Source organism: Canis lupus, chromosome 18, assembly GCF_048164855.1.
Source record: "Canis lupus baileyi chromosome 18, mCanLup2.hap1, whole genome shotgun sequence".
NCBI lineage: Eukaryota > Metazoa > Chordata > Mammalia > Carnivora > Canidae > Canis > Canis lupus.
In genome coordinates this window covers 42473614-42499492 of record NC_132855.1, presented here as the reverse complement: position 1 = coordinate 42499492, position 25879 = coordinate 42473614, and the positions used below count along the sequence as shown (strand labels likewise).

At 38.0% G+C, this 25879-nt stretch overlaps 1 protein-coding gene and 1 long non-coding RNA gene across 4 annotated transcripts in view; one reads left to right on the top strand and one right to left on the bottom strand.

The window, feature by feature from the left end:
* LOC140609066 (uncharacterized) overlaps positions 1–25879 on the top strand; it is a 308391-nt gene that overhangs the window by 119944 nt on the left and 162568 nt on the right. For 2 of the 3 annotated variants that reach the window (XR_012011050.1, XM_072784185.1), the window contains exon 4: positions 18943–19026. The exons of the other annotated variant lie outside the window; for it this stretch is intronic. Coding sequence is in view for 1 of the 2 variants with exons in the window: in XM_072784185.1 (XP_072640286.1) it covers positions 18943–19026 (84 nt within the window). In the remaining variant the exon portion in view is untranslated. The remainder of the gene's footprint in view (positions 1–18942; positions 19027–25879) is intronic. 3 annotated transcript variants of the gene reach the window in all.
* Positions 652–17547, bottom strand: LOC140609541 (uncharacterized). Its single transcript, XR_012011348.1, has 3 exons — positions 17132–17547; positions 5560–5995; positions 652–763 (listed from the first exon to the last, which is right to left on the bottom strand). It is a non-coding gene; the product is annotated as an uncharacterized lncRNA (long non-coding RNA).

Below are 25879 nucleotides of genomic sequence, written 5' to 3'. Positions count from 1 at the left end.
AAATTTTCTTCTACTATTAATTTCTAATTTCAATTTATTGTGGCTAGAGATCATACTTTGTATTATTTCAATCCTTTAAATTTATTTAGATTTGTTTTGTGCCCTAACATATGGTCTATAATGAAGAATATTTAATGTGTACTTGAGAAGAATGTGTATTCTGTTGCTGTATAGATTGTTCTATAGATATATCTTAGTTCTACTTGGTGTATAGCATTAAGTCTTCTATTTTCTTGTTGATTTTATATCTATTCTATTTATTATTTAAAGTAGGATATTGGAGCCTCCAATTATTATTATTAAACTGTGTATTTTTTCCTCTTCATTTCTATCTGGTTTTGCCTCATGTATTTGGGAGTTCTGTTATTTGGCACATATATACATATATTTTTCAACATAACTCTTTCTTGTTTGAAACTATATAAAAACCAAAATAAGCTCTTGGGGTGCCTGACTAGCTCAGTCAGAAGATCACATGACTCTTGATCTCTGAGTCATGGATTCAAGCCCCATATGGTGTAGAGATTACTTAAATTAAAAAAAACTTAAGACGTATTTAAGAAAAAACCCACAATACACTCATTCTTATGTTCTATATCTGATTACCATAGTTTCCTATATCTTATTTAATAAACTCTTAGAAAACAGTCATTAACTGGTTATATAGCTTATGTTTTTTACATTTCCATCTGAATTTGTAAACTTTGAGTTGTGTTTCCATTTTGTTTCTTTGATTGCTGTCATTATGGATTCTGTTTTTTTCCTGAAAACAAACAAACAAAAATTGTCTGAGTCTGGGAATCTAAACAAAGTAATCTAGATATTCATTCTCATTCGCATTCTCTGTCTTTCTCTCTGTATCAATCTGTCTTTCCTTTTTCCATTTATTACATCTTGGTGTTGGCTTCTTTTTTGTGTGGATAAATTTTCCTAAATCCAGAAGAAAGAGAGCTCCTCTTTCCAATGGTTTCAATATTCCAGGATTTAGTTTTAGACTTATCTCTGAACCAATCAGTGTGACCAGAGATATTTATTGATTACAGTGATTGAACAGGTCTGGGTCCAAGGCTCCCTATAGAGCTCGTGGTGCAGTCAGTCCCAACCCCCCACAGGAGCTGGGAGCTTGGGAAGAGTGCTTTCTCAAAGGAAAATTGAGGTGCTTTTATCAGAGGAAAGAAGAGATGTTGGGCAAGCAGAAGCAACAGATGATCAGTGTCCCCAGTGTATCAGATCATAAGAATCTCCAGAACAAGTGTTGAAAACAGAGATTCCCAGGTCATACTCCGATCTGGTTGAATCAGAATCACTTAGAGGAGTTGTCTAGAAATTGATATTTTTAGTAATATTCATGACTGCTCCCCTTTTGTCACTGCTTTTTACTGAAATGTAAACAAGTACTTGGAACATTCTCTTTTTCCATCTGTCTTAAAGATATACTTCTCAGCTAGTCTACACACCCAAGCTAAAGAGGAGTGATTAAGTTGTGTAGATGTGCACTAAAAATTGGTATGGGGATGATCTGAAATAGATATTGATACTTCTCTAAACCATCAGGGAATTATTCGTTCCTTTGTTTGACTTCCGTGGCGTAGAACTAATGACATGTTTTATTTTAAAAAGAGAAGAAATGAAAATGAAACAGAAAACTTTTCTAATTCATTTCTTTTTTTCTCCCAAAAGGCAAAATAGATAAATGGCTGCACTCTGGATTTGTTAAGAAGGGAGACTTTATTTTTCATGTCTAAAATTATATCCATACTCCTCATTACTAAACATCTGTTTAAGCTTCATCACTAGGAGACATCCTTAGTAGATTGAAAAGTCATAGTGAGCACCAATGAGTTACTTGCTGCTCATCTGTGTTGATTTAAGTGTGTGATGTATGAAGTGGCTTTGAGAGTAGAGGTTTACTGCCTCCCTTGTGCTTTCATGAACATGCATTACCTTCTCTGGATTCTAAGTACCTCATGGATCTGTTTTTTTTTTTTTTTTTTTTTTTGATCTGAGTTTTAAAGCCAATATATACCAATGGTAACAGAACTTAAACTGTAACACATACTTATGGACAATTAGCACTATGGAACTTGGGCTTTAAAATGTCCAACAGGAATAGCAGTAATAATAACAACAATACCAACAGCATTAAATTGAACTTAAAATAACATTGATTAAGCATTTCTATGTACCCACCTTTGTGTTAAACACATAACACGAATAACATACTAAATCCTTACAACAGCCTTATGAGGTAGTAGATGCTATTATTATTCCTAATTTATGGTGAGGAAGCAGAAGCACTAAGAAATAAGAAATCTACATAAGTTCATAGAGCTATGAGATGGCTGAGACAAGTTTAATACAGTTTGTTTTCAACCATATCCTCCTACCCTTTCAGTGAGTAATGGATTTACAATGCCAGTGGGGATAGATATGTTTGGTAATAATGTGTTTATTTGACAGAGAGGAGGACAAGATTAGCAGAATCATCTTATATATATCTGAAACAATGACCTTGATTTCATTAACTCATTTCACACAGCTAAATGAGCTTAGGTGTTTTAGAACACTTGGAAGTGATTAAAGTCTTGCCTCTAGGTTGAAGGCTCCGGGGCTGGGAAGGAATGGACTTCAGGAGGCCCTGCTGTCTGTTGATGTGTGATAGACAGAGTAGGTTCACAGAATAAAGGCAAATAAACATGCAAGTAGAAACCTGTATACTTTGAGTTCAGTGAAAGGAAGAATGGAACTCATTCTTTTATGGCCACCACCAAGAAGTCCTCATTTATTCAAACTGCGTCTCCAAGAAAATTTTTTCTTTTTTTTTCATAAAAATTTATTTCCATGTTAATTTTACTTCTTTAAAAATGATGGTAGATTCTTCAAAAATTTCTTGGTCTTTTTATTAGCTTCTTGGGAAGTTAGAAGTAGTTCCATTATCTCCAAAACTGGTTTGAATTAGGTACACAATTAGGAGCCTATCAGGTTGGAGAGAAATTTGAACTTTCCAACACAAATTTATCATCCTTTTTATAAAACAGGTATCGACAAAAGAAAAAGGGAAAGCCTGCCTCAACAATCCTATGCAAAGAACCTCCCAGTTTGTTTTTTCTTTAATTATTGTCAGTCCTTGAGAAATGTACATATCTGTTGCAATAAGCAGGAGTTGTGGCATGCTCTGTGAAGATGGGCCAAACCTCCTGCAGGACTGTGTGAATGGAATTCAGTATACATTGCAGCCTAAAAATATTGTAAGAGCATTCCATTCTTCTCATGAGACTTTTCTTCCTTTCTTATTCAGCTGCATTCAGATCTCTGTGGGGAGCAAGTGAGAGTCTGTGGATTCAATGAAATGTAAAAGCAGAAGAGACTTCCAGAGAGCCTTCTTTCTGTCCCTAAAGGTCTTCATTTGTCTGCAATGCTTGATAGATCAGTTTAGTCCAGAATTCACTGATACAGGAGAGATATTGACTTGCCCTATTGTGTAAACATAGAAAGACCCAAATCGAAACCCCTGCCAGTGACCCCCAGCCCCAAGCTTTAGGAACTATGGGATTGAGACAAGAAATTGTGAGAGTCAACAATGGTACTGACAACCATACGTTATTGACTCAGACTGATTAGAAATTAAAGCACCAACTCCAGAGGAACATTTGCAAAGAAATCAGAGAGTGCTTGGGTGCTCTATATTCTCAAGCTCTTATTCTTGCCTTGATTGAATCATTCTTAGCAGAGACAAGGAGAAAAACTGCAAAGTACTTTTGTAACTTTTTCCCCTTTTTTTCCCTTTAACGTCCCACGTGAAAAGTTGGGATGGGAGTTGGATGATTTATGTTAAATTTTGCCTCTGCTCTGAATTGATGTAACTAGAGAGAATTCATATCACCTCTGGATGCCTCTATTTTTTAAATTTACAAAAAGTATAGTAATCATATCTTCCTCCTTTCATATCCACCAAGACAGTTATCAATCAGGCTATGGGCAATGATGTATTATATTTTGAGCAAAGAAGGCTCTGATGGAATTCATGGGAATAGTTTTTTCCCCCTTACTGTTGTATTTTCCCTTCAACAAGCAGTGTTGTTTCTTTGCATCCAACAGACTCAGAGAAGCACAGATATGTCTTGTCTTGTTCCTGGTATCTTCCTTCACTCCAAAACATTATCAGTGATTTCACCAATAGGAAAGCAGAGTTTGGGAGGTTGGATTTGTCAGTTAACTTGTACTCCCTCTGCTGGTTGAATGGCTCATATTTCTTTTTCCATGACTCCCGGGCTCTTGAGATTAATTAATTAATTAACAATTGACTTATTTATTTACTCAGTAAAGTTGAAAATTATGTATATTTTTTAGAAAATGATAAACTTAGGATGAATTTGTGAAATTGTATGTTTTCCAGTACTTGGAAGGGCTGTCATTTTATTTAGCGCAAATGAGGACGGGTTCATAAAACTAGGTTTTGCCAAATTGGTGGTAACAAGGATTAGCAAATGTATCCAACTCTAACCTTCTGATGGCACATACAAGTAAAGACACAAGAAATACCTGGCATTAGGTATTAACCATTTCCTTTAAAACACTGGAGGGATAACTTGGTATTCATGGCAGCAGTCTGGTAGAAACAGCCAGAACCATCAAATATGCTTAAATCCATATAGGTTCATAATAATATAAACAAAACCCCTAATCAGTCGCCTTTAAATGATGATAAAGAATGAATTAATTATTTTGAACACTGGCAAATAAGAGGAAAGAATCAAGTAATTATCCTGTATTTTCTGTATGGGTTATTCTACTGAGTAATTTAAAGTAGATGAAAGAAGTTTGTTTTTTTTTTTTTAAGATTTTATTTATTATTTTAGAGAGAGAGAGTGAGCAGGTGGAGGGGTAGAGGGAGAGGAAGAGAGAGAACCCCAAGTAGACTCCACACTGAGTGTGGAGCCTGTTTGGGGCTCATTTTCACAACTGTGAGATCATGACCTGAGCTGAAATCAAGAGTTGGATACTTAACTGACTGAGTCACCCAGGCGCCCCAAGAAGTATATCTTTATATAAATACTCCAGCCAATAAATGTAAAAATACCGATAAAATTAGAATATCACCATCTTTCAATCCCTAATCAATTAAAATATCTAGGCATCAAGCATCAAAGGCTACTAACATAAAGAGCTAGGTCATATGCCTCCTGATAAAAGAATACATCACCACTTATGGACTTACCCAAGGTATAGAACCTGAGTCTGATCAAGCCTCTGGATCTAGCTGCCAATCTGCAGGGACTATGGAGGACAGAGGAATGTTGAACTACATTATGAGTGTGCAATTGGCAAAACTCAGATCCTGGGAATCTTTACAGATCAAATGCCCTGGGTTCTTCAGCAGATAAATTGCCAAGAAAAGAAATGGATAGACAGGAAATCTCTAAAATAAAAATGACTTAAAAGAGATACCAATTTTTAAAAAGAGCAAATCTTAACTAGAATGTTTGAGGTCCACTCTTGAGTAATAAAAACATTAAGAAACAGTGGAATGACTATGATGGTAGTCAGGTGGGTGCTTACTTCTGGGAAGAGAGAAGACGTTGAGACTGGAATAGGACAGATGGAGGTGCTTCAGGGATGTTACCAAAGTTCCATTCTTGACCTGGGTGGTGGTTACAGGTGCTCCCCTTCTAAAAATTCACTAAGCTATGACTTTGTGCAGTTTTTGGCTTCTGTGTTTTATTTTACTATAAGAAGTTTTAAAAATAGGCATCCAGAACGATAAGGGTCCTTATTAGTTGCTTCAGTCAGTTCCCCTTCTTTCTATTTCCTACATTTCTCTCCCTCTTTTCTCTTTCTCTGTCTCCCTGGTCATCATCATTACTCTTTCCAGTTCCCAGGCCTCACCACAAAGCTCTCTCATGTGGCTTTTTTAGATGTGAGTTGAAGCTCCGTCTACATGTTGGATTTGATGACTACTTGTGCCTAGGCTAATGTCACGGCCAAGTGGGGACATCTGGGAAGAGAAAAGAGAGTCAGAAATTCTCTTTGCTGATTTTCAAGCTCTGCCACATAAACTCAATTTCATCAGAGCTCATGTTGGATTGTGCTTCCCACTGTATATTTGGTACATTTACATGATTTCATATTTTTTAAAAATCTGGTTTATCTTGTCATTTTTTGGTAAATGACTCTTGTCATTATTTGGTAAATAAATATTTATTTTTAAGATTTAGAGAGAGGCAGAGACATAGGCAGAGGGAGAAGCGGGCTCCCTGCAGGGTCCGATGTGGGACTCGATCCCAGGACCCCAGGATCAGGACCTGAGCAAAAGGCAGACACTCAACCACTGAGCCACCCAGGTGCTCTTTTAACTTAGATTTAAATGGTAGACTCAAAAAGGATGAATAATATAGTAGACAAAGATGTTTAATAAACAACTAATTCATTTTGTTGGGCACCTTCTATAAGCCATTCACAGATTACTTTTCTTTATAGAAGTTATGGAAAATAGTAGCTACGATTTATTGAGTATCAATTATGTGCTAGGCAGTTTGCAGATACTACTCCTAATCCTAAAAAGGACATATCTCTACAAAGTGGGTATCATTGTCTCTATTTTACAGATAAGGAATGTGAAGTTCTGGAGGGTAAAGTGATTTGCTTGAAGTCGTACATACTTATGAAACAAAACTGAGTTATATCCTGGCTCCAGCGTTTGCTCTTTTTTTTCATCATGTGATGGTAATTGAATATTGACCTGCAACATGGAGGTTTTCATCATCCAGTTAAAGTATCATTTCCTAAATTAACCTCATGATGAGGTACAGCACTGGACTTGACTTTTCGAATGAGCTATAAGATCTATTGTGGAAGATGATGTGTTGAGGGTGATTGTCCTTCCTGTCATGAGTGTAAAGACAACTGTCACGGTAAATAGATAAAATCACATTTGAGTATCAAAATTAAAGCTAATTTTAGAGAAGACTTCCTAATTGCTCTGACAACAGTCACCTTTCCTTTTCTGCCACTGGGACTGTCTCCCTTCATTCACGATTTCTTTTTCTCCTATTACAGTGTAATGGAAGCTTGGTTTGTTGATAATACAAAGTTGACATCTTGGTAAATCAGTGGAAAATGACCTTTCTTCTGGACTGATAGGTATTGATAAAGAAGTAGAATACTTCTAAGGAGAATTGACCCTGTATTATATTCAATCTCAGAGCTCTTTTGCATTTGGACACACAGGAGATAGTGAATAAGATCAAACTAAGAGAGAACATACTCATTTTATTGTAAAAGATTGTTCTTCATGTGACTTATTCCTCATTTAGCAAAAAACCACTAGATGCTGGGAGTTTTCTATTCTGGGGATTTGCATAATCCAGTTTACTTATTGCATGGAAATAAATATGCATAGACAGGGGAAGAAGAACTTGACTGACTTTTTTGTTTAGTAGCAGTTTTATGAGAAAAAAATTTATTTCATAAAAACATTCACCTTTAAATTTTTTCTCTTATAGCTTTTCCAATAGAATTTGAGAAGAATTATGATTTTGGTGGAGGAGAGAATAATTTTTTGGTTTGCTTAAGCATTAATGGATTGGCACGGGTCATTTAATTAATCTGCCACGAATGCAGCAGAAGCAGCATTAACACACATTTTATTTGTATGACTCTTACTTTCATAAGACTCTTACTTTTATGTTTATAAAAGTGTGCATGTTGCTGATACTGCTTTTTTTCTTTTTAACAAAATCTCTCTCTCTCTCTCTCTCTCTCACACACACACACACACACACACACATTTATGTAAACCAAACTAAAACTTGTATTTTCCTTACCAAATTTCCTTGAGAGAAGAAGCCCTCTAATATCTGAGAATGAGTCTTTGGCCGTTTTTGGCTTTTTATGCAACTGATGATAGATTTTTAAGGTGCTAAACATGAACTTGAGAACTATTTATATGTTAACACCTGGACTTACTGAATATTTCCAAGCAATCAGGTTATATATCCTTCTTCTGGAGAACCTGGCTACCACTAGAGAAACTTAGAACATTCCACAGACACAGTATTGACATGTATACCTAAAGATCACTTGAAAAACAAGAGTTTCAAGTTTCTGATCCTACCATACGAAATGAAAGTTATTTGGCCAAATGAAAGGCTTACGTTAGTGGGCGCCAGTAAAGAAAATCTCACAACAATAAAAACACAGAGTTAAAAATCAGAAATCCCTCAACAGCCAGTGGTTCTTAGCCCAGCTATCTATTAGAATTAGTGGGAAGGCGAGTGTGTAAATGCTTCCAATAAATACTGACAACCTGTCCTTCCCAGGTATGGATCACAGGCAACGATATTTTAAAAAACTCTCCACATAATATCTGTGTGTAGCCAGTGTTAAGCACCACAAATCTACATGATAATTTCTAAATTCACTGCAAATTATGGGAAAATGTGGGATGATTTATTCCCTGATCAGAAGGTCTGATTTATTTTTCTTTAAGATTTTACTTATTTATTTATGAGAGACACAGAGTGAGACAGAGACATAGGCTCCCTGGAGGGAGCCTGATATGGGACTTGATTCCAGGACCCCAGGACCACAACCTCATCCAAAGGCAGACACTCAACTGCTGAGCCACCCAGGAGGTCTGATTTAAATATTGATGGCCATCAGCAAGGTTTGCTCACCAGCAATTCCTTTATTTCATTAAGAAGGCAGTGCTGCATGGGGGGGCGGGGGTTATGTGAAGATGTGAAGGCTCCATAGGTATTTTGCCAGATGTCTGTGTCACCAGAAAGTGTGGAAACTTTTCAGAATGATACGTTTCCAGACTACAGAAGGTTTATTCACTCAGAAGAGTGTGAAACAAGTGCTTCTGGGGGTCTGGGAAACCTTTTTTACATAAAGGCATTTAGGGAAAGTGAGCTAGAAAAGATTCCTCACCTTCCTTTCTTTTTTTATTTTCTGAAATGTATCAGTGGTACCTGGACTGGTCAAAGTAGAACGATAGTCACATGAATGACCTGTAATGATGCTTCCCCTAATGAAGGGCAGTTTGGTAAAAGCCCCCAAATCAAACTTTACATCAAAATCCTGATGTGCATGTTTTCTAAAGCCATCCTTCCCACTGATAACATCTTCCAGTTTCTTTTGATACAGTAGGTAATTTGCCATGTTGGGAGGCATTTTCTTTGCTCAGTTCATCTGATCTGAAACAAGGGTAATGTGTGGGGTGGAATTGCTTTCAGGACACTGTGGCATTTTAGTGAAAAAAAAAAAAAGACCAGCCTGTGTGGCTCATTCTAATTTATCAAAAGCTGCCAGCCTTGGCTACACTGCAGATCTAGCAATCTACTTCAATGTAAACATTTTAATTACTATTTCTAACATTTGGCTTTCATTAAAAGTTAGAGAAAAACTAAATTTTTTTTCATAAAGTAAATACTGGAAAACTCCTTTAAAAAGCCCACCCCCAACACACAATTGCACACACACACACACACACATACACACACACACACACACACACACGGTTTTGATCTAAAGACAAAAAGAAAACTCTATAAACAAAAGAAGAACAAAAAAAGGAGAGGAAGGAGGGAAGGAGAAAGGAATGATTATAGAAAAGGAAGACAAAAGAGAATGAAAGTATGTACCCCTATCTTAAGACTGCTCATCAAGATTAACTGGAAGTGGATTAAAGACTTAAGCATAAGAAAGACCTGGTATGTAAAATTCTGAGAAGAAAACATAGGGAAGAAGCTCCTTGACACAGGTTTTGGCAGTAAGCTTTTGGGTATGATATCAAAAGCACAAGCAATCTAAACAAAAATCAACAAGTGGGACAACATCAACCTAAAAATATTCTGCACAGAAAAAAAATTGGTAAAATTAAAAAGAAACCTATACAACTGAGAAAATATTTGTAAACTGCATATTGGGTAAAAGGTTATATACAAAATATATAAAGAACTCATATAACTCAATAATAATAACAAAAAAACAAATAATCTGGTTAAAAATAGGCAGAGGACCTTAGTAGATATTTCTCTAGAGAGGATATCCAAATGGTCAACAGGTACATGAAATGGATGTTCAACATCACTAATCACCAGGCGAATGCAAATCAAAACCACAATGAAATATCACTTCACACCTATTAGAATGGCTATCACCAGAAAGACGGGTTAATAAGTGTTGGTGAGGATATGGAGAGAAGGAAACCTTTGTGCACTGTTGGTGGGAATGTAAATTGGTTAAGTCATTATGGAGAATATTATTGAGATTTCTCAAAAAATTAAAAATGCAACTACCAGTGCCTTAGTAGTTTGAGTGGCCCACTCTATTTTTTAAAGTTTTTATTTATTCATTCATTTGAGAGAGAGAGTGCACAGGGGGAAGGGCAAGCAGACTCCCAGCCCGATGCAGGGCTTGATCCCAGGACCCTGAGATCATGATCTGAGTCGAGGAAGATGCTTAACTGACTGAGCCAGCCAGGCCCTGAGCCAGCCAAGAGTGGTCCACTCTTGATTTTGGCTGACGTCATGATCTTGGTGTTCTGAGACTGAGCCTGGCATCGGGCTCTGCACTGGGCATGGAGCCTGCCTGGGATACTCTCTCTCCTGCTACCCCTCCCTATGTCATGCTCTCTCTCTAAAAATAAACATAAATAAATAAAAATCCAACTACCATATGATCCAGCTATCCCATTGTTGGGTTTCATTCTAAAGGAAATTAAAACAGGATTTTGAAAAGAAATCTTGGCTCTCTAGTTCTCCCTGTCGGACACAGACACATTTTCTGATGCAGTGCCAGCCGCATCCACAAGATGTGGTGGTGAAGACTGGAGTAAATGGATTGACCATATTGGGAGCCTGGTCAAGATGGCTACTTTTAACTCTGGCAGAGTGGACATTGTCACCATGAATGACCCTTTCATTGACCTTAACTACATGGTCTATATGTTCTAGTATGGTTCTAGTATGATTCCACCCATGGCAAGTTCCGTGGCACAGTCAAAACTGAAAACAGGAAATTTGTCATCAGTGGAAAGCCCATCTCCTTCTTCCAGGAGTGAGATCCTGCCAATGTTAAATGGGGTGATACTGGTGCTGAGTATGTTATGGTATCACTGGGATCTTTACCACCATGGAGAAGACTGGGGTCCTTGAAGAGCAGGGCCAAGAGGTCATCATCTCTGCCCCTTCTGCTGATGCCCCCATGTTTGTGATGCTGTGAATCATGAAAAGTATGACAACTCTCTCAAGATTATCAGCAATGCCTCCTGTACCACCAACTGCTTAGCCCCTCTGGCCAAAGTCATCTATGACAACTTTGGCATCGTGGGGAGTACTCATGGCCACAGTTCTTGCCATCACTGCCACCCAGAAGATCATGGACAGTCCCTCTGGGAAGCTGGGGTGTGATGGCTGAGGGGCTGCCCAGAGCATCATCCCTGCTTCTACTGGTGCTGCCAAGGCTATAGGCAAGGTCACCCCTGAACTGAATGGGAAGATCAGTGGCATGGCCATCTGTGTTCCTACCACCAATGTGTCAGTTGTGGATCTGACCTGTCACCTGGAGAAAGCTGCCAAAAGCTGTCTTTGTATAGACATCAAGAATCAGGTGAGGCAGGCATCAGAGGGCCCCTTCAAGGGCATCTAAAGCCACACTAAGGACCAGGTTGTCTCCTACAACTTTAACAGTGACACTCACTTTTCCACCTTTGATGCTGGGGCTGGCATTCCTCTCAATGAGCTTTGTTAAGCTCATTTCCTGGTATGACAATGAATTTGGCTATAGAAACCAGGTGGCAGACGGTATGGTACACATGGCCTCTAAGGAGTAAGAGTGCCCTGGACCACCAATCCCAGCAAGAGCAAGAGGAAGAGAGAAGCCCTCAGCTGTTGGGGAGTCCTTGCCCCAAATCATCCCCCAACATACTGAGAATCTCCTTACCTTCACAGTTTCCAACCCGGGCCCCCTGAAGAAGAGGAGGGACTTGGGGATCCTTACCTTGTCATGTACTATCAATAAAATATACTTTACTCAGCCAAAAATAAAAAAGAAAAGAAGAAAAAAAAAAAAAGAAAAAGAAATCTGCATTCATGTGTTTATTATACAGTTTTATTCACAACAGCCAAGATATGGAAACAACCTAATTATCAGTAAATGGATGAATGGATAAAGAAGATGTGGTATATATACAATGGAATATTATTCAACTATGAGAAAAAAGAAAATCCTACCATTAGCAACAAAATGGATGGGACTTTAGGGCATTATGCTTAGTGAGATAAGCTAGTCAAAGAAAGATAAAAATTGTGGGATCCCTGGGTGGTTCAGCGGTTTAGCGCCTGCCTTCACCCCAGGGCGTGATCTAGAGACCCAGGATTGAGTCCCACGTCGGGCTCCCTGCATGGAGCCTGCTTCTCCTTCTGCCTGTGTCTCTGCCTCTCTCTCTCTGTGTGTCTTTCATGAATAAATAAATAAAATTTTAAAAAAGACGAAGTTGTAGAAACAGAGTAGAATGGTAGTTACCAGAAGCTGGGGGAATTGGGGAGATGTTATTAAAAGATATAAACTTGCAACTAAAAGATGAATAAATTTTGAAGATCTAACATTCTGACTATAGACAATGCTGTATTAAATACTTCAAACTTGCTGAAAAACTAGATCTTATGTGTTTTCACCACAAAAAAGAAATGACATGTGTGTATGTATGTGTATGAATCAGTAGATAACTCTGGCCCTTCCGTCCAAAAAAGCTGTAGTACAATTTGATGAGTCCTTCCCAGCTAGCTCTGAAGGTCCCTGTTAAGTTTGACTTGGCAGAAATGTGCGTTACTGGATAACACAAGATACAACTTTATTTATCCTCCTATACCACAAATGTTAGTTTCAGTTGACATGTGTTTCTTGTTCTGATATGTAACTTATGCTATATAATTAGTCTAGTTGAAAGACTAACTTTATATTCTAGAAAGTAGTAACATATCAACATCATAAGAGTTCTTCACAAAGCACAGAAGGAACAAAATAGGTTCAGGAGGAAGTAGGGGATGATAGAAGACCGCAGATAGTGGATATTACCTTTAGGGATAGAAAACCACCGAAGGTCAGAGTATTATTATACTTCTATTTTAAAGCAACCACTTTGATTATTTGGTTAAGAATAGACTATAGAAGGCAAGGACAGAAGCAGGAAGATCAGTTGAGAAAAGACTGCAATAGTCCAGGAGAAAGATGATGTAACTTGGATCAGGATGATAACAGTGGAGGTGAGAGAGGTATGGGTATGCTTTAAATATAGATGCAACTGGATTTGGTGACGGATTGGACATTAGAGAGAAAGAGGGTAAGGAGTCAAGAGTATAAGATTTGTTTCTGGAATACTTAAAATGGCAGTAGCGATTAACTGAGATAAAGGATGTTACTGGAGAAACAGGTGTTAGGATGGAGATTTGGGGTGTCCTTTTGGATGTGTTAAGTTTGAGAAACCTGTTAAGCTCCCAAGTGGAGAAGGCAGTATTTGGTGGAGTACAGACTCAATTCCTCAGGGAGTCTGGAGTTCAGGGGAGAGGCTGGGGCTGGAGATAAGAAGTTGGGTCAGACCTAAACAGTGTGGCATGTCATGTTGCTGCTGTAGAATAGTGGCAAAGGCATTGTTTATAAAAAGATGACTTTTAAGACTATTATATTATGTCCTTTTGAGTTGTCTTTTTTCCTTTAGACTCTTAAGCTTTAGACTCTTATATTTTAAAAGTTTTAGCTTTTTTATTTTCATCTTTTATATGTATTTACGATGACTTATTACAAGTATCTATGCTTTAGATATCTCCAGATCTGCTTTATCCCCAGAGAAGTTCTCAACACATATCAGATAGTTGCATGAGTTTTATGTTTTTGTGTCATCTTTAAAATGGAATCCAAAAGGTTTTCCATATTGTTTGGGATGACTTGTGAATATCTTCAATGTTATGTTTCTCCCGGAAAAGCTAATCTCTCACATTATATGATAGGTATTGAAAAAATACGATTCAGGCCCTTAAGCAATCTATCACATAAGGCAACTGAGGCCAGAGGCCACTATTGAACCTCCTTTTGCCTCCAAGTCTGGACACTAGTCATAACCTAATATAGGATCTAGGTCCTGGTAGTGTGTGGGATGGAATTGGCCCTAACAATTCTGGCCAAGTTAGTCCCAAAATAACTATGTGAATGCTCAAGAGGCCAGACTATCACAGTAGGTCTGGGAGCAGGTACTAGAAGTTCTGGATCAAGTGTAATCAAAAGAACAATTAAAATGTCTATATAATTTGACCAACCAGCTCAGGTAAGATTGAAATAGTTCTTCCCTGCATTCTTCTGGAATAGAGAAAACTTAAGGTTTGGTTGGTTTTCTCAGATCTCTTCCAGATGGAACAGTCACCTTTTAAGAAATACTAGGAACTAGAGGTAAAATGGTACTTGCTTAGATACTTTTTATGACATCTTGTATTTGATACTTCTGAAGCCATTAAAGTCAGAAGAAAGATGGGACTTAAAGATAGAAAGGCTGTAGCTTCACCACTTGGATTCTGGCTTTCTGTGCACTCTTTCATTCAGCAGTGGTTTATTGAACCCCCACTCTATGTTGGGGGCTGTGACTTATAAACTGGTTTTTGCTATTGTTCTTATTAATGCAATTTAATCACTTTACTAAAAATTAGAGAATAATTTATTGCTATAATTAATAATTCAAATCAGCTCACATCAGCCATAGAACTTTGATAGAATTTAACTACAAGCAAATTCTTCACAGTGAAATATAACTACTCACTAAAATAAGATATTAAAAGACAACCAATAAGTTGGAAGAAAAAGTTTGTCCTTCATACATGGCAAACAAATGGATCTTCTTTGTAGAAAAATATCATATGCAAAAAAAAAAAGAAAAATATCATATGCATTGCTTTTGTTAATTTTTTTTAATTTGAGAGAGAGAGCACTTGAGCAGGTAAGGAGGGGCAAAGAGAGAGGGAGAAACAGACTCTCCACTTATCAGGGAGCTTGATGTGATGCAGGGCTCAATCCCAGGATTCAGAGATCATGAACCAAAGGCAGACACTTAACCGACTGAGCCCTCAGGCCCCCCTGCTTTTATTTTATTTTTTCATATGCATTGCTCTTAAAAAAACACTATAAAAATAGAATAATAGATAAAAGTTAAGAATTAAATTATTCAAATAAGAAACATAAATGGCTGATAAACATGAAAAAAACTTGAATATTACTAGTAATAAGAATTTTTGCAACTACGAATAACAAGATATTTTTCCCACTCTACTCAATTTTTATGAATTGAGTTTTGAAGATTGCATATAAGTTGTATCTATCTATCAGAGGAGTTGAATGTGAATTAATGAAGTGGACAAGAGGGTAAGGATCCAAGAGAAAGGTACTCTAGAAGTTTGAAGTAATACTTTGTGTTCAGAGATACATGAAAAGTTCAACACTGCTGGAGTTTACTATGCAAGAGGGAGAAGAAGAATGTAGAGTGAGGCAAGATGAGTATGAAGGGTCAAGATTATGGAAGACTTTGGGTAGGTAACGGTGAAGAACTTTGACTATATCCTGAGGGTGATCAGGAACAAATGAAGGTTACGGGAAATCCCAGTTGAATTACAGTTTTTAGGGAGAGTACTTTGACAGTGCAGGCAAGGTGAGACTGAAGACTAGACGATCACTCAAGCACTACGGGTGGTCCAGTGAAATGGGGGAGCTTGAATCTAGCCAAAAAAGAAGGGCTGGAGAGATCAACCAGAACAACAAGCAGTTTGTGCAATACCTCACCTCAAGTTTACAGGGATTGACTTTCATGCACTTACATTCAAAGGAAAACACCACCAATGAAACACCTAGCCTCTTCTCAATGTTAACATAGGTTCACCTTTGAAGTTAAGATGCCCCTCCTCTTTGCTTCCTCTAGAATAACCATGGGATGGGGATAGGAGGCTGTTATTCCAGAGCTGGGTGTAGCTTGTGGTCAGTAAAATTTGTGCGTGTCACTAGCTGGTCCTCACCCTGGCTGGAAGTATCTGATAATGCAAGGATTTGGACTCAAGTTGTAGGTACCTCCTATCTTAAGGCTCCTGGCCAGGCCCTGGGGAGTTTCCTGGAACACTGAGCTCTATTGCTATGCTTTAATCAGCTCTTCTTGAAATGGTGACCAGGGAGAGATGGGCTCTGAGGGGGAAAGAACCCTGTTAAGTCTCAAGAAAGACTGAGAAGGTTTTCAAATCCACATTTGGAATATATATTTTTTTCTTTCCATAAACATAATACATCTGGTTATTACCCTTTAATTCATCTTGCATAGAATGAGGATAACTAACCTAATTTAAAGTTAACCCTCCTCTATCACTCCACTTTTTTTTAAAGAAAAATATTGTTAATAATTTCACAAGTTGACCAAGAAATATATAATTTCAGTTTTAAATTATGAATTTTACTTTAAAATTTATATGGCTAACATTTTCACTTATTTAAAACAAATTTTTTTTGGGGGGCACCTGGTGGCCAGTCAGTTAAGCTCTGTCTTCAGCTCAGGTCATGATCCCAGGGTCCTAGGATTGAGCCCCATATCAAGCTCCCTGCTCAGTGGGGAGTCTGCTTCTCCCTCTCCCTCTCCCCTACTTATGCTCCCCCCCCTTAAATAAATTAAAAAAAAATAAATAAATATCTTTTAAAAAATAAAATTTTATGACTGTTTTTGAAATTACAGAGAATAGTAGATCTAACTCTAGCTAGGTTAGTGGATCTATAGTGAATATTCAGAAGTATGTGTGAGGTGCTTCATGTTAAGTCAAGCTGAGCCATTTGGAGTTAATACGAGAGTGTATGAGTAGAAATTTGGCAAGAATTAAGAGTCAAATACTGAACTAAAGTAAAAGCAGTTTTCTGCTGGGTGATTGGGAATGATTCAGAAAACCCATAAATGTGAGGATAGGTGTTTCAGAGGTGAAAGTGTACACAGCACAAACCTAAAGGAGAATATGTCTTCTCCAGATATTTTATCAATAAGGAATTTGAAGCCAAAGCAGTTAACTAACTGCCTTGGCAAGGTCACATGGTTAGAGGCAGAGCCTGGATGAACACTTACCTCTCTTGACCCAGAGTCATTACTTTTTCCAGTTCTTATGTTATCCTGCGATTAGGTTTAGAATTGGAGATCTCACTGTCCCTGGAGTCACACAGATAAAGACATCATAATAGAAAGAGAGGTAAGATTGTATGAGAAAATAACAGAGCTGCAAAACTAAAATAATAGGTCTGATTAATTTTTCCAGGTTGTAAAAAACAGCAGCTGTCTCTCCAAGAGACTGCATGGAGAGATAAGAAGGGGGGATTTTTGACAGAAGGGCGCTCTGGGTCCTTATTTGGTGTTTAGCCCAGGGAATTGTATAAAAATCCAGCTTTTTAAAAAAAAAAAAAACAACCTTCAGGTAATACTTTTCATACACAAACACACACACACACACACAAATAGCAAAGGATGTAAATGTCCAGTTAAGGAGCTTCTCTGATAGAACTCTAGCACATTGTTAAATAATTATATTGCTCTTCTGATTGCCAGGCAACAGGGTGGAGGTCTGTTAAACTGTACAATAGACAAGGCACTACAAGAAATCCAGATAACAGCCAACAGAACTGGTTATAAAAAGATTAGAAGCTCTTGAAGTTAACCAAACAGAAGGAGCAGATAACACATATCTGCAGGTTCTAAAGGCATGAGCAAGGGAAGGGTGAACCTTAGGACTGCAGCCTACACAGCATCAAATGGAAGGCTGAGTAAGAATCTGACTCACTCAGGTGTCAACTGTCTAAGATATTTTGGTTAAACAATTCTCTTTTCTTTTTTTCTTTAGAAAGAGCAAGCATGTGCTCATGATGGGGGGGGGGGGTGAGGGGCAGAGGGAGAGGGAGATTCTTCACTTGATCTTAGCCAAAAGGCTGAGAAGCGATGAGAGAGAGAATCTTAAGCAGGCTCCATGCCCAGTGCAGAGTCCCAATGGGGACTTGATCTCACAACCCTAAGATCATGACCTGAGCTAAAATCAAGAGTTGGATGCTTAACGGACTGAGACACCCAGGTGCCTGTGGTAAAATAATTTTCTTTTTTTTTTTAAAGATTTTATTTATTTATTCATGAGAGACACGGGGAGAGAGAGAGAGAGAGAGAGAGAGAGAGAGAGGCAGAAACACAGGCAGAGGGAGAAGCGGGCTCCATGCAGGGAGCCAGATGTGGGACTGGATCCCAGGACTCCAGAATCACCCCCTGAGCCCACCGCAGGCACTAAACCGCTGAGCCACTCAGGGATCCCGTGAGAATTTTCTAAACAATGTTGGCCTAAATGACTGGTCCTCAATTTTGGGCAGTCTTCTGAAACCGAGTCTCAAGATTTTTATTTTATTTTTTAAAGATTTCATTTATTTATTTATTTATTTGGAAAGTGTGTGAGCTGGGGGTAGGGCAGAAGGAGAAGGAGAGAGAATTCCCCAGCAGACTCCCTGTGGAGCGGGAGCCCCATATGGGGCCGATCTCATGACCCCGAGATCATGACCCAAGCCGAAATCAAGAGTCAGAACTCAACTGACTGAGCCACCCAGGCGCCCCACAAGACTTTTATGATGGGTGTGAGAAAGAGCACTTCAGGGATCTATGACTCATAAAACTTAAGGGTAGTGTTCTAACAAAGTGGAAATAAAAATACAGATACTGAGCATCTCCTATAACAGGTAATCTCTAGAGTCTTAATTCTGAGACCTTACCCTGATATTATCCCTATTGTACAGACCTCAGAAAGAGTTGATTGATTTGGATGAGGCCATCTTGCTAATAAATAAGTGATGGATAGGAATTATTCCTGGTTGTGTCTGATGCCTGTTAATTTCTCATACACCACAATGTAGATCAATGGGAAGAGTTGCAACTTCTTATTTCCTTCTCTGTCAAGATCGGAGCAGAGGGAGCAGCCGAAGACGCTTAGGAGGCAGGTCAGTTCACCCTGTGTTGGTTTAGGTGTGCTTGGAAAGCATATGCTACACCATTTTCCAGGTAGTTTTTTAAAGGGAACTTAGAGAGGTTCCTGGATTCAGGACCCCAAATACTGTGTAGATAGCAATGGTTCCTCTATAACTACAAGATAAAATTTAGCATCCAAACTCTATATTTTGGCTTTCAAGGCCCTCACCACTCTACCTCTCATCTAGCAATTTTGCTTAAACAATTTTTATTGTGAACTATACCAAATGCATAGAAAAGTATATAAAACATGTATGTACCGTTTAAGACATGATAATTATAAGAGTAGCTATTATATTCTAGGCACAGTGATCACAGTGCCTTCTTCCTATTATCATATTTGATCTTCAGAAAATCTTAAGGTATCCTTATTTTGCAGACTCCAGGGGTGGGTGGGTGTGGTGGAGTTTAAGTAACCTGCCCAAAGTCATAGAGCCACACAGCTAGTAAGAGAGAGACGGATTTGAATTCTGGTCTGTCTGGAAACAATTAGGTATTCCTGTTTAGCAAAACATGTCTTCCCCAGGCTGCTCAGGAATTTCATCAGCTCTTTCCTGCCCTATCACCATCCCCAGCAGATTCAGCCTCGGCCACAGAGTCTGTTCATTATAGTGGTCCTGATCCTAGGTGAGGAAAAATGTTCATGGGGAAGAAACGGTTATGAAGCTAAGATTTATGCAGGACCATTTTATCATTGTTTATTTGCTTTAAGGTAAAAAAAAAAATCTTTACAGTTGTGAGCTACCTGTTGTTTGATTTCTAATAGCGTTGGCAGATAAGTTGCCAGTATTATGTTCTAAATATTTCATGGGACTAAAACTATACATTGTTTATCCGAAGCCCAAATCTTATTGTGTGCACTGTGTTTTATTTGCTAAATCTGGCAATCTCTAAGGAGATTGCCTCTCATTCTTGAAGTAAAAAATAAATGAAAATAGCCAAAGCAAACATAGAGCCTGAAGCAAAGTAGTCCACAATCCCTGAATATATAGAGCAAACCTCTTCTCCCTCAATCTTTCCCAGGCTCTGCTACTCGGAGCAATTGAAGGCAGGTACTTTAGGAAAAATATGTGTTGCTTTAGGAAAAATATGTGTGTAAACTGGAAGTTGAACTTCTAACTCTGGGTAAGCTTGACAATACACTTAGTCTCATTGAGTCTGGTTTTCTCATTTGTAAAGTTAAAACACTGGACAAGATAAACTCTGAGGTTTTTCCACTTCTAAAAATATTCTCCTTTTCCTAAAGGAAGTGAAAGGAAATAAAAGCTTGGTAAACATATATTGAGTGCCTGGTATTATACAAGCTATTTCAATGTCTTATTTAATTCTCAAAATAATTTAGAGAAGCAAATTGTGTCATTCTTATAATTGCATATGACTGTACCATAGTGGTGACTTTCATTTTCCTCTACTTCTACTTTGAAGAAGGACTAAGTGCTTAGATGCCTTGTAGAAATGGGTTAAATTGTATAACACATTAACTACAAATGCATAGTTCACTGAAGATTTGGTGGGTGACAGGTACCACCATCACAGCAGATCTTTCCATTCTAAATTGTGAAGTTCCAGTTTGGTACCAGCTACCATCTTTCTTATCAATTCTCAAGTTCCTTTCTTCTAGAACCTTATCAATCATATTGTCCCCATTTGTCTTCTTTGATGGGATTAGACTCAGAAGCAAGATGGAAGTTAGGCCATTTTCAAAGTGGAGAGAGAGAGGCTGTCTAAACTGGCCAAAAACTAGTTTTAAGCACTGAGCATCCAATGGTAAAAAGCTTTTGGTTAAATTTCAGGAGAAGCTCTTTAATTTCCATTGATAAACAGTTTAATTGAGGAGAAAACAACAACTATGAGTTTGACCAAATAGAAAATGCACACAAAAATCTGGAAGTCTGTAATATGCCTCTGTTATATGGCAATTTTAATTATGTTAAAGAGGCTAAGTTCAGAAGCATGAAATAATGTAGTAGGAAGCCTTTGAATCCGGCTTTTACTCACCACAAAGCTCTTGAGATTCACACCATTGTGCATATCAGTAGTTTGATATATTTTATTATAGAGTAGTATTCTATTGTATGGAGGTACCAAAATTTGTTTATACATTCACCAGTTATTGAGTATTTAGGTTGTTTCCAGTTTATGGTGGCTATAAATACCCTGTTGTTGACATTTATATATAGGTTTTTGTTGGAGGTATGTTATTTCTCTAGGTAAATTTCTAGAAATGGAATTCCTACATTATATGGTAAGTTTGTGTTTAAATTTAATCTTTAACTGCTAAACTCATTTAGACATGGCTGTGTCATTTTACATTCCTACCAGTACTGTATGAGAAGTTCAGTTATTCCGAAGCTTCAACACTTGATATTTTAAAAGTTTAGACACTCTAGGGGCTTCTGGAAGGCTGAGTTGATTAAGCAACTGACTCCTCATTTCAGCTCAGGTCATGATCTCAAGGTCATGAGATTAAGCCCTGAGTGGAGCCCCTAGTAGAGCTCCACACTGGGCTCCTCGCTCAGCTGGGCGTCTGTTTCTCCCCTTTTCCCTCTCCCTTTGCCCCTCCCCCTGCTCTCTGTCTCTCAAATAAATAAATAAATAAATAAATACATCTTTAAAAAAAATTTAGCCACTCTGAGAGCCACATCATGGTTTGTGATACTACTTGTATTTCTGCAATGACTAATGACATTGAGCATCTTTTCATATGCTTATTTGCCATATTTTTAATTCTTTTTAGCCATATTTATATTTCTTTAGTGAATTGTTTATTCAATTCTTTTGCCTATTTTTTTAATTGGATGGTTTGCTTTCTTATAAGTTTTGAGCATTCTTTTATATATCTTGATACAAGTCCTTTATCAGATTTGTAATTTGTAAATATTTTTCCCAGTCTTTGCCTTGCTTTTTAATTTTCTTAATGCTGTGTTTCAAAGAGGAGTCATTTTTAATGAAGTGACTTAATGAAGTCCAGTTTACCAATTTTTTTCTTTCATGGTTCATGATTTCTATGTCCTAAGAAATCTTTGCCTAATCAAGGTAACATTTTTACCCATTCTTTTTTTCCCCCAAGAAGTTTTATAGTATTAGCATCTATGCTAATGAACCATTTTGAATTAATTTTTGTATATGGTGGTAAAGACCATATGATTTTTGCATATGGACATCAATTTTTCTTAAGCCATTTATTGAGAAGACTATTTTCCTACATTGAGTAATCTTTGTCAAAAATTAATCAGTTATATGTGTTGATCTATTTCTCACTGTCTTCTGTTTATTCTTACACAAATACCACATGGGCTTAATTTGTATAGCTTTATTCTAAATCTTGAAATCAGATGGCGCACAACCTCCAGCTTTTATTATACTCTTCATAGAGTTGTCGAATTTGGAAATACTGAGAGAGGAACTTTTTCTCATGTAATTACTCTGAACACTTGTACATATTCTGGAAGCATCCCTTTGCTTCTTATAATAATTTACATCAGTTGCTTTTAAGCCTTAAGTATCCTAAGAATTCATTATAAGGTCTTGCTTTCATGTTCTCTTGCAAACGCACCCCTTAAATGAAGCACTTCGTGTCTATGATGTGTGTAATTTGTCATGGAGGTCACAAATACCAGGTCTCCAGCACCATGGGAGGCAAGTGGGCGGCATTACTGAACAGCAATACTTTTCAGATTGTCAAGTTATCTTGCTCTCCCATGGTTTCCTGGTGCAAGGGATCACCTCACTTCAGAGGCTTTGAAAACAGGTTGTGTAGGTTGTATTTGAAATGGCAAAAAGCTCACTTTTAGGTCTTGGGAATTCCAGGGAAAGTAGAATCACTTTCACCAGTTCAGTCCATAGAAATGAGGAATCAAAAACATTAGTCATGCAAACTATTATGTCACAAATCAAGGGGATTTATGCTGAAGACAGAGCCTGAGCCTTGTCTTTTGAATGGACGAAACCTCCCTACCCTGTCACCAAAGGATTTCTTTGGGACACAAAATTTTGTTTTGCTAGAGTATTTTCACAGTGGAAGAAGTGTATATTATATCACACTTACCACCCTATAATTATTTTCCTATCTATAATTTTCATTCCCTAAACTAGTGACAGACAAAACTTGATAAATGTGACAAATGTCTTTGCATAATAGCAGCTCATCTGTTTAGCAGTACTATTGAAGAAATGTAACAAAGTATCAGCTTAAAAACAAAATATTTTTTCTAAAATGAATTGTACACTTCCTTGTCTTCATAATGGGATATGTTGAACAAATTTAATCTCGCCTGGTAATTCACGCATTATTGAGGATGTAGTTTTGTTTGTCCCTGGGCAAAATTATTATACTTTTTACTTCCTGTGTTCATTTAATAGCTTCTCTCCCCTCCTGTTGGTATTGGCCTTTTATTTTGTAAACTGCTATATTGGACATGAGATAATCGAGCTTGTTGGAATTGTGAGAGAAGAGCACATGGGTTCTGTGTGGGGCCCAAAGGCTTCTCCTATGAATTCATGATTTCTTTTCATTAAACTTTTGTGACATGTTTGGCTTCTCAAGTGACTCAGAGGTTCTTGGGTTTGTAAGAGATAGTTAAAATAGCTGGAAATAACCAATTGCGTGTGTGTGTGTGTGTGTGTGTAGGAAGGTATGGTATCTGTGTGGTAAATATGTGAGAGGTAAATACACACACACACACACACACATATATATATATATATAATGTATTTTAAGTTCCTCAAAAGCATCTCTACATACCTGTGTCTGACATAAACTAATCTCTGAACAAATGTTAGTTGAATTAATGAAAAAAAACATAGACTTTGCATGTATTGATAGGTAACAGTCATAGCAATTTTGACAATTTTATGATTCTTTCTGTAATGTGGGAAATGTGTTGTGTCGCCCTGGAATGATGCCTCAATTCCTTTTGGAAGAGACAGCTATTCTGATAGCATTGTTATGACCACTGGCCACACCAGCTCTGGGGACTAACCTTCCAGGCAACCAGCTTTGTGTAGAAGGGAGTTAACTGTCTCACTTGTGTCCATCCAGCTCAAAACCCCTCTCTAGGGACCTTCGGTCTAATTTTCCTAAAAAAAAAAAAAAAAAAAAAAAAAAAAAGCTTATTTGCCACTTTCTAGTTCATAAAATGTTAGAGTATTAATATCAGGGATGCCTGGGTGGCTCAGCGGTTTAGCGCCTGCCTTCCGCCCAGGGCGTGATCCTGGAGTCCCGGGATGGAGTCCCAGGATCGAGTTCCGCGTTGGGCTCCCACTGCCTATGTCTCTGCCTCTCTTTCTCCCTGTGTCTCTCATGAATAAATAAATAAAATCTTAAAAAAAGAATATTAATATCAAAGGCAGTTGCAGCATCAAGATTTTCCTGCTGCTGTTGGATTGAAGGGGAGTGGATTCTTTAACTGTTAATCCTATTGAGTCAATAAATGAAAGCAGAATGGAAAGATTTAGAAGAAATTTGCTGTATTTTCCTCCTGGAATCAACCAGTAAAACACAGTTGGTCTGAGAGTGTAGAAGGTTATGGGACCCACCATCCCACAGATTTCATCTGAGATAAATAATTAAATTAAGACTAATAAAGTTAGACTGTCTCTACCACGAAATAAGACATTAGGTTGACAGAGCCTTGCTTAAAAATCTTTTCCATTATTTTTTTTTTATCCTTTTTAATGACATTTGAGGTCTTCATCCATGAAGGGCCAGTTATTTCCAATGGTATCTCCTTTTAATGTTTTTTAGACTGGTTTTGCATTCACGTCCTCTAACTTGCTGCTTAAAATGACTAGTTTAGATCTCCAAATTGCTTGAAGTTGACTCTGATTTTGAATCAACTTTACTGATCACAAGTTGTATTAGTGGCAAGTGACTGTTTGGATCATACTGTGATCCCTGGGGAGAAGATTACAGGGAGGGAGAACACAAAAGAATACAGAGTCTCATGAAAGACTTCACCACAAAGCCTCAGATGATCTCTCTGTGTGCTCAGGGGATCTGATCTAGCCCTTAACAGCCCAAATCTGCATGTCCTTTTAATAAAAATAATCCTGGGGTTGAGATAACGGCTGGGAGTCAAATTCAAGATCAAGTGCCCACCCTGTCAGTTGGAAAGACATGATGAAGAGGTAACCTTATGACATGGAAATGTTAACAGAACATGAATCTTTGTAAAACTGTAGCAGACCTCCTCCTGCAAAGACATAGCCCCTCATTAGTCTGGCCATTGCACAACCGACTGGAGCTGTGTTCATGCAGCATCCGTCTTGTAGGAGAAAGATACTGTTACCAGTGGTGGGCCTATTGGGCCTATTGGGAAGCCAATGAAGCTTAAACCTCAGGGCCCTTCCCCTGCCTGGGCCCCTTCTAAATAAATCTTCACATCAATACATAATTTTATATGTCATTGAATTTTTTTTTCTTAATAAAGGCCCCTATATTATGCAAGCATCTGGTCCACAAGATGTCGCTTCGCCCTGCTGCTACTGCAGGGTCCCCACCTGTGGCAGATGCGACAGAAATGGCCGACTTGCCAGCAGTCCTCTCCACACCACGCACACCCTTTTGTCTCCTCTGTTGGTCTGTCTTGGTGTTGTTTCCACCTCCACTGTTGCCTCACAGTCTGCGTGATGCATCCATCATGAAAGCATTTCCCTAAGTCGGAGTTTTGCTGTGTCAGACCTATTTCTCTGCCTTTTAGTTGTCAGGGTAAGTCATGAATCTCCCCTGCAGCCTGCAACAGCTCAGGCGTTCTGCTCCCACCTAGTCTGGTAAGAGCCTTGTTTGGGCTTTGGTGGCTGGGCTGTAAACACTGGAGACTCATG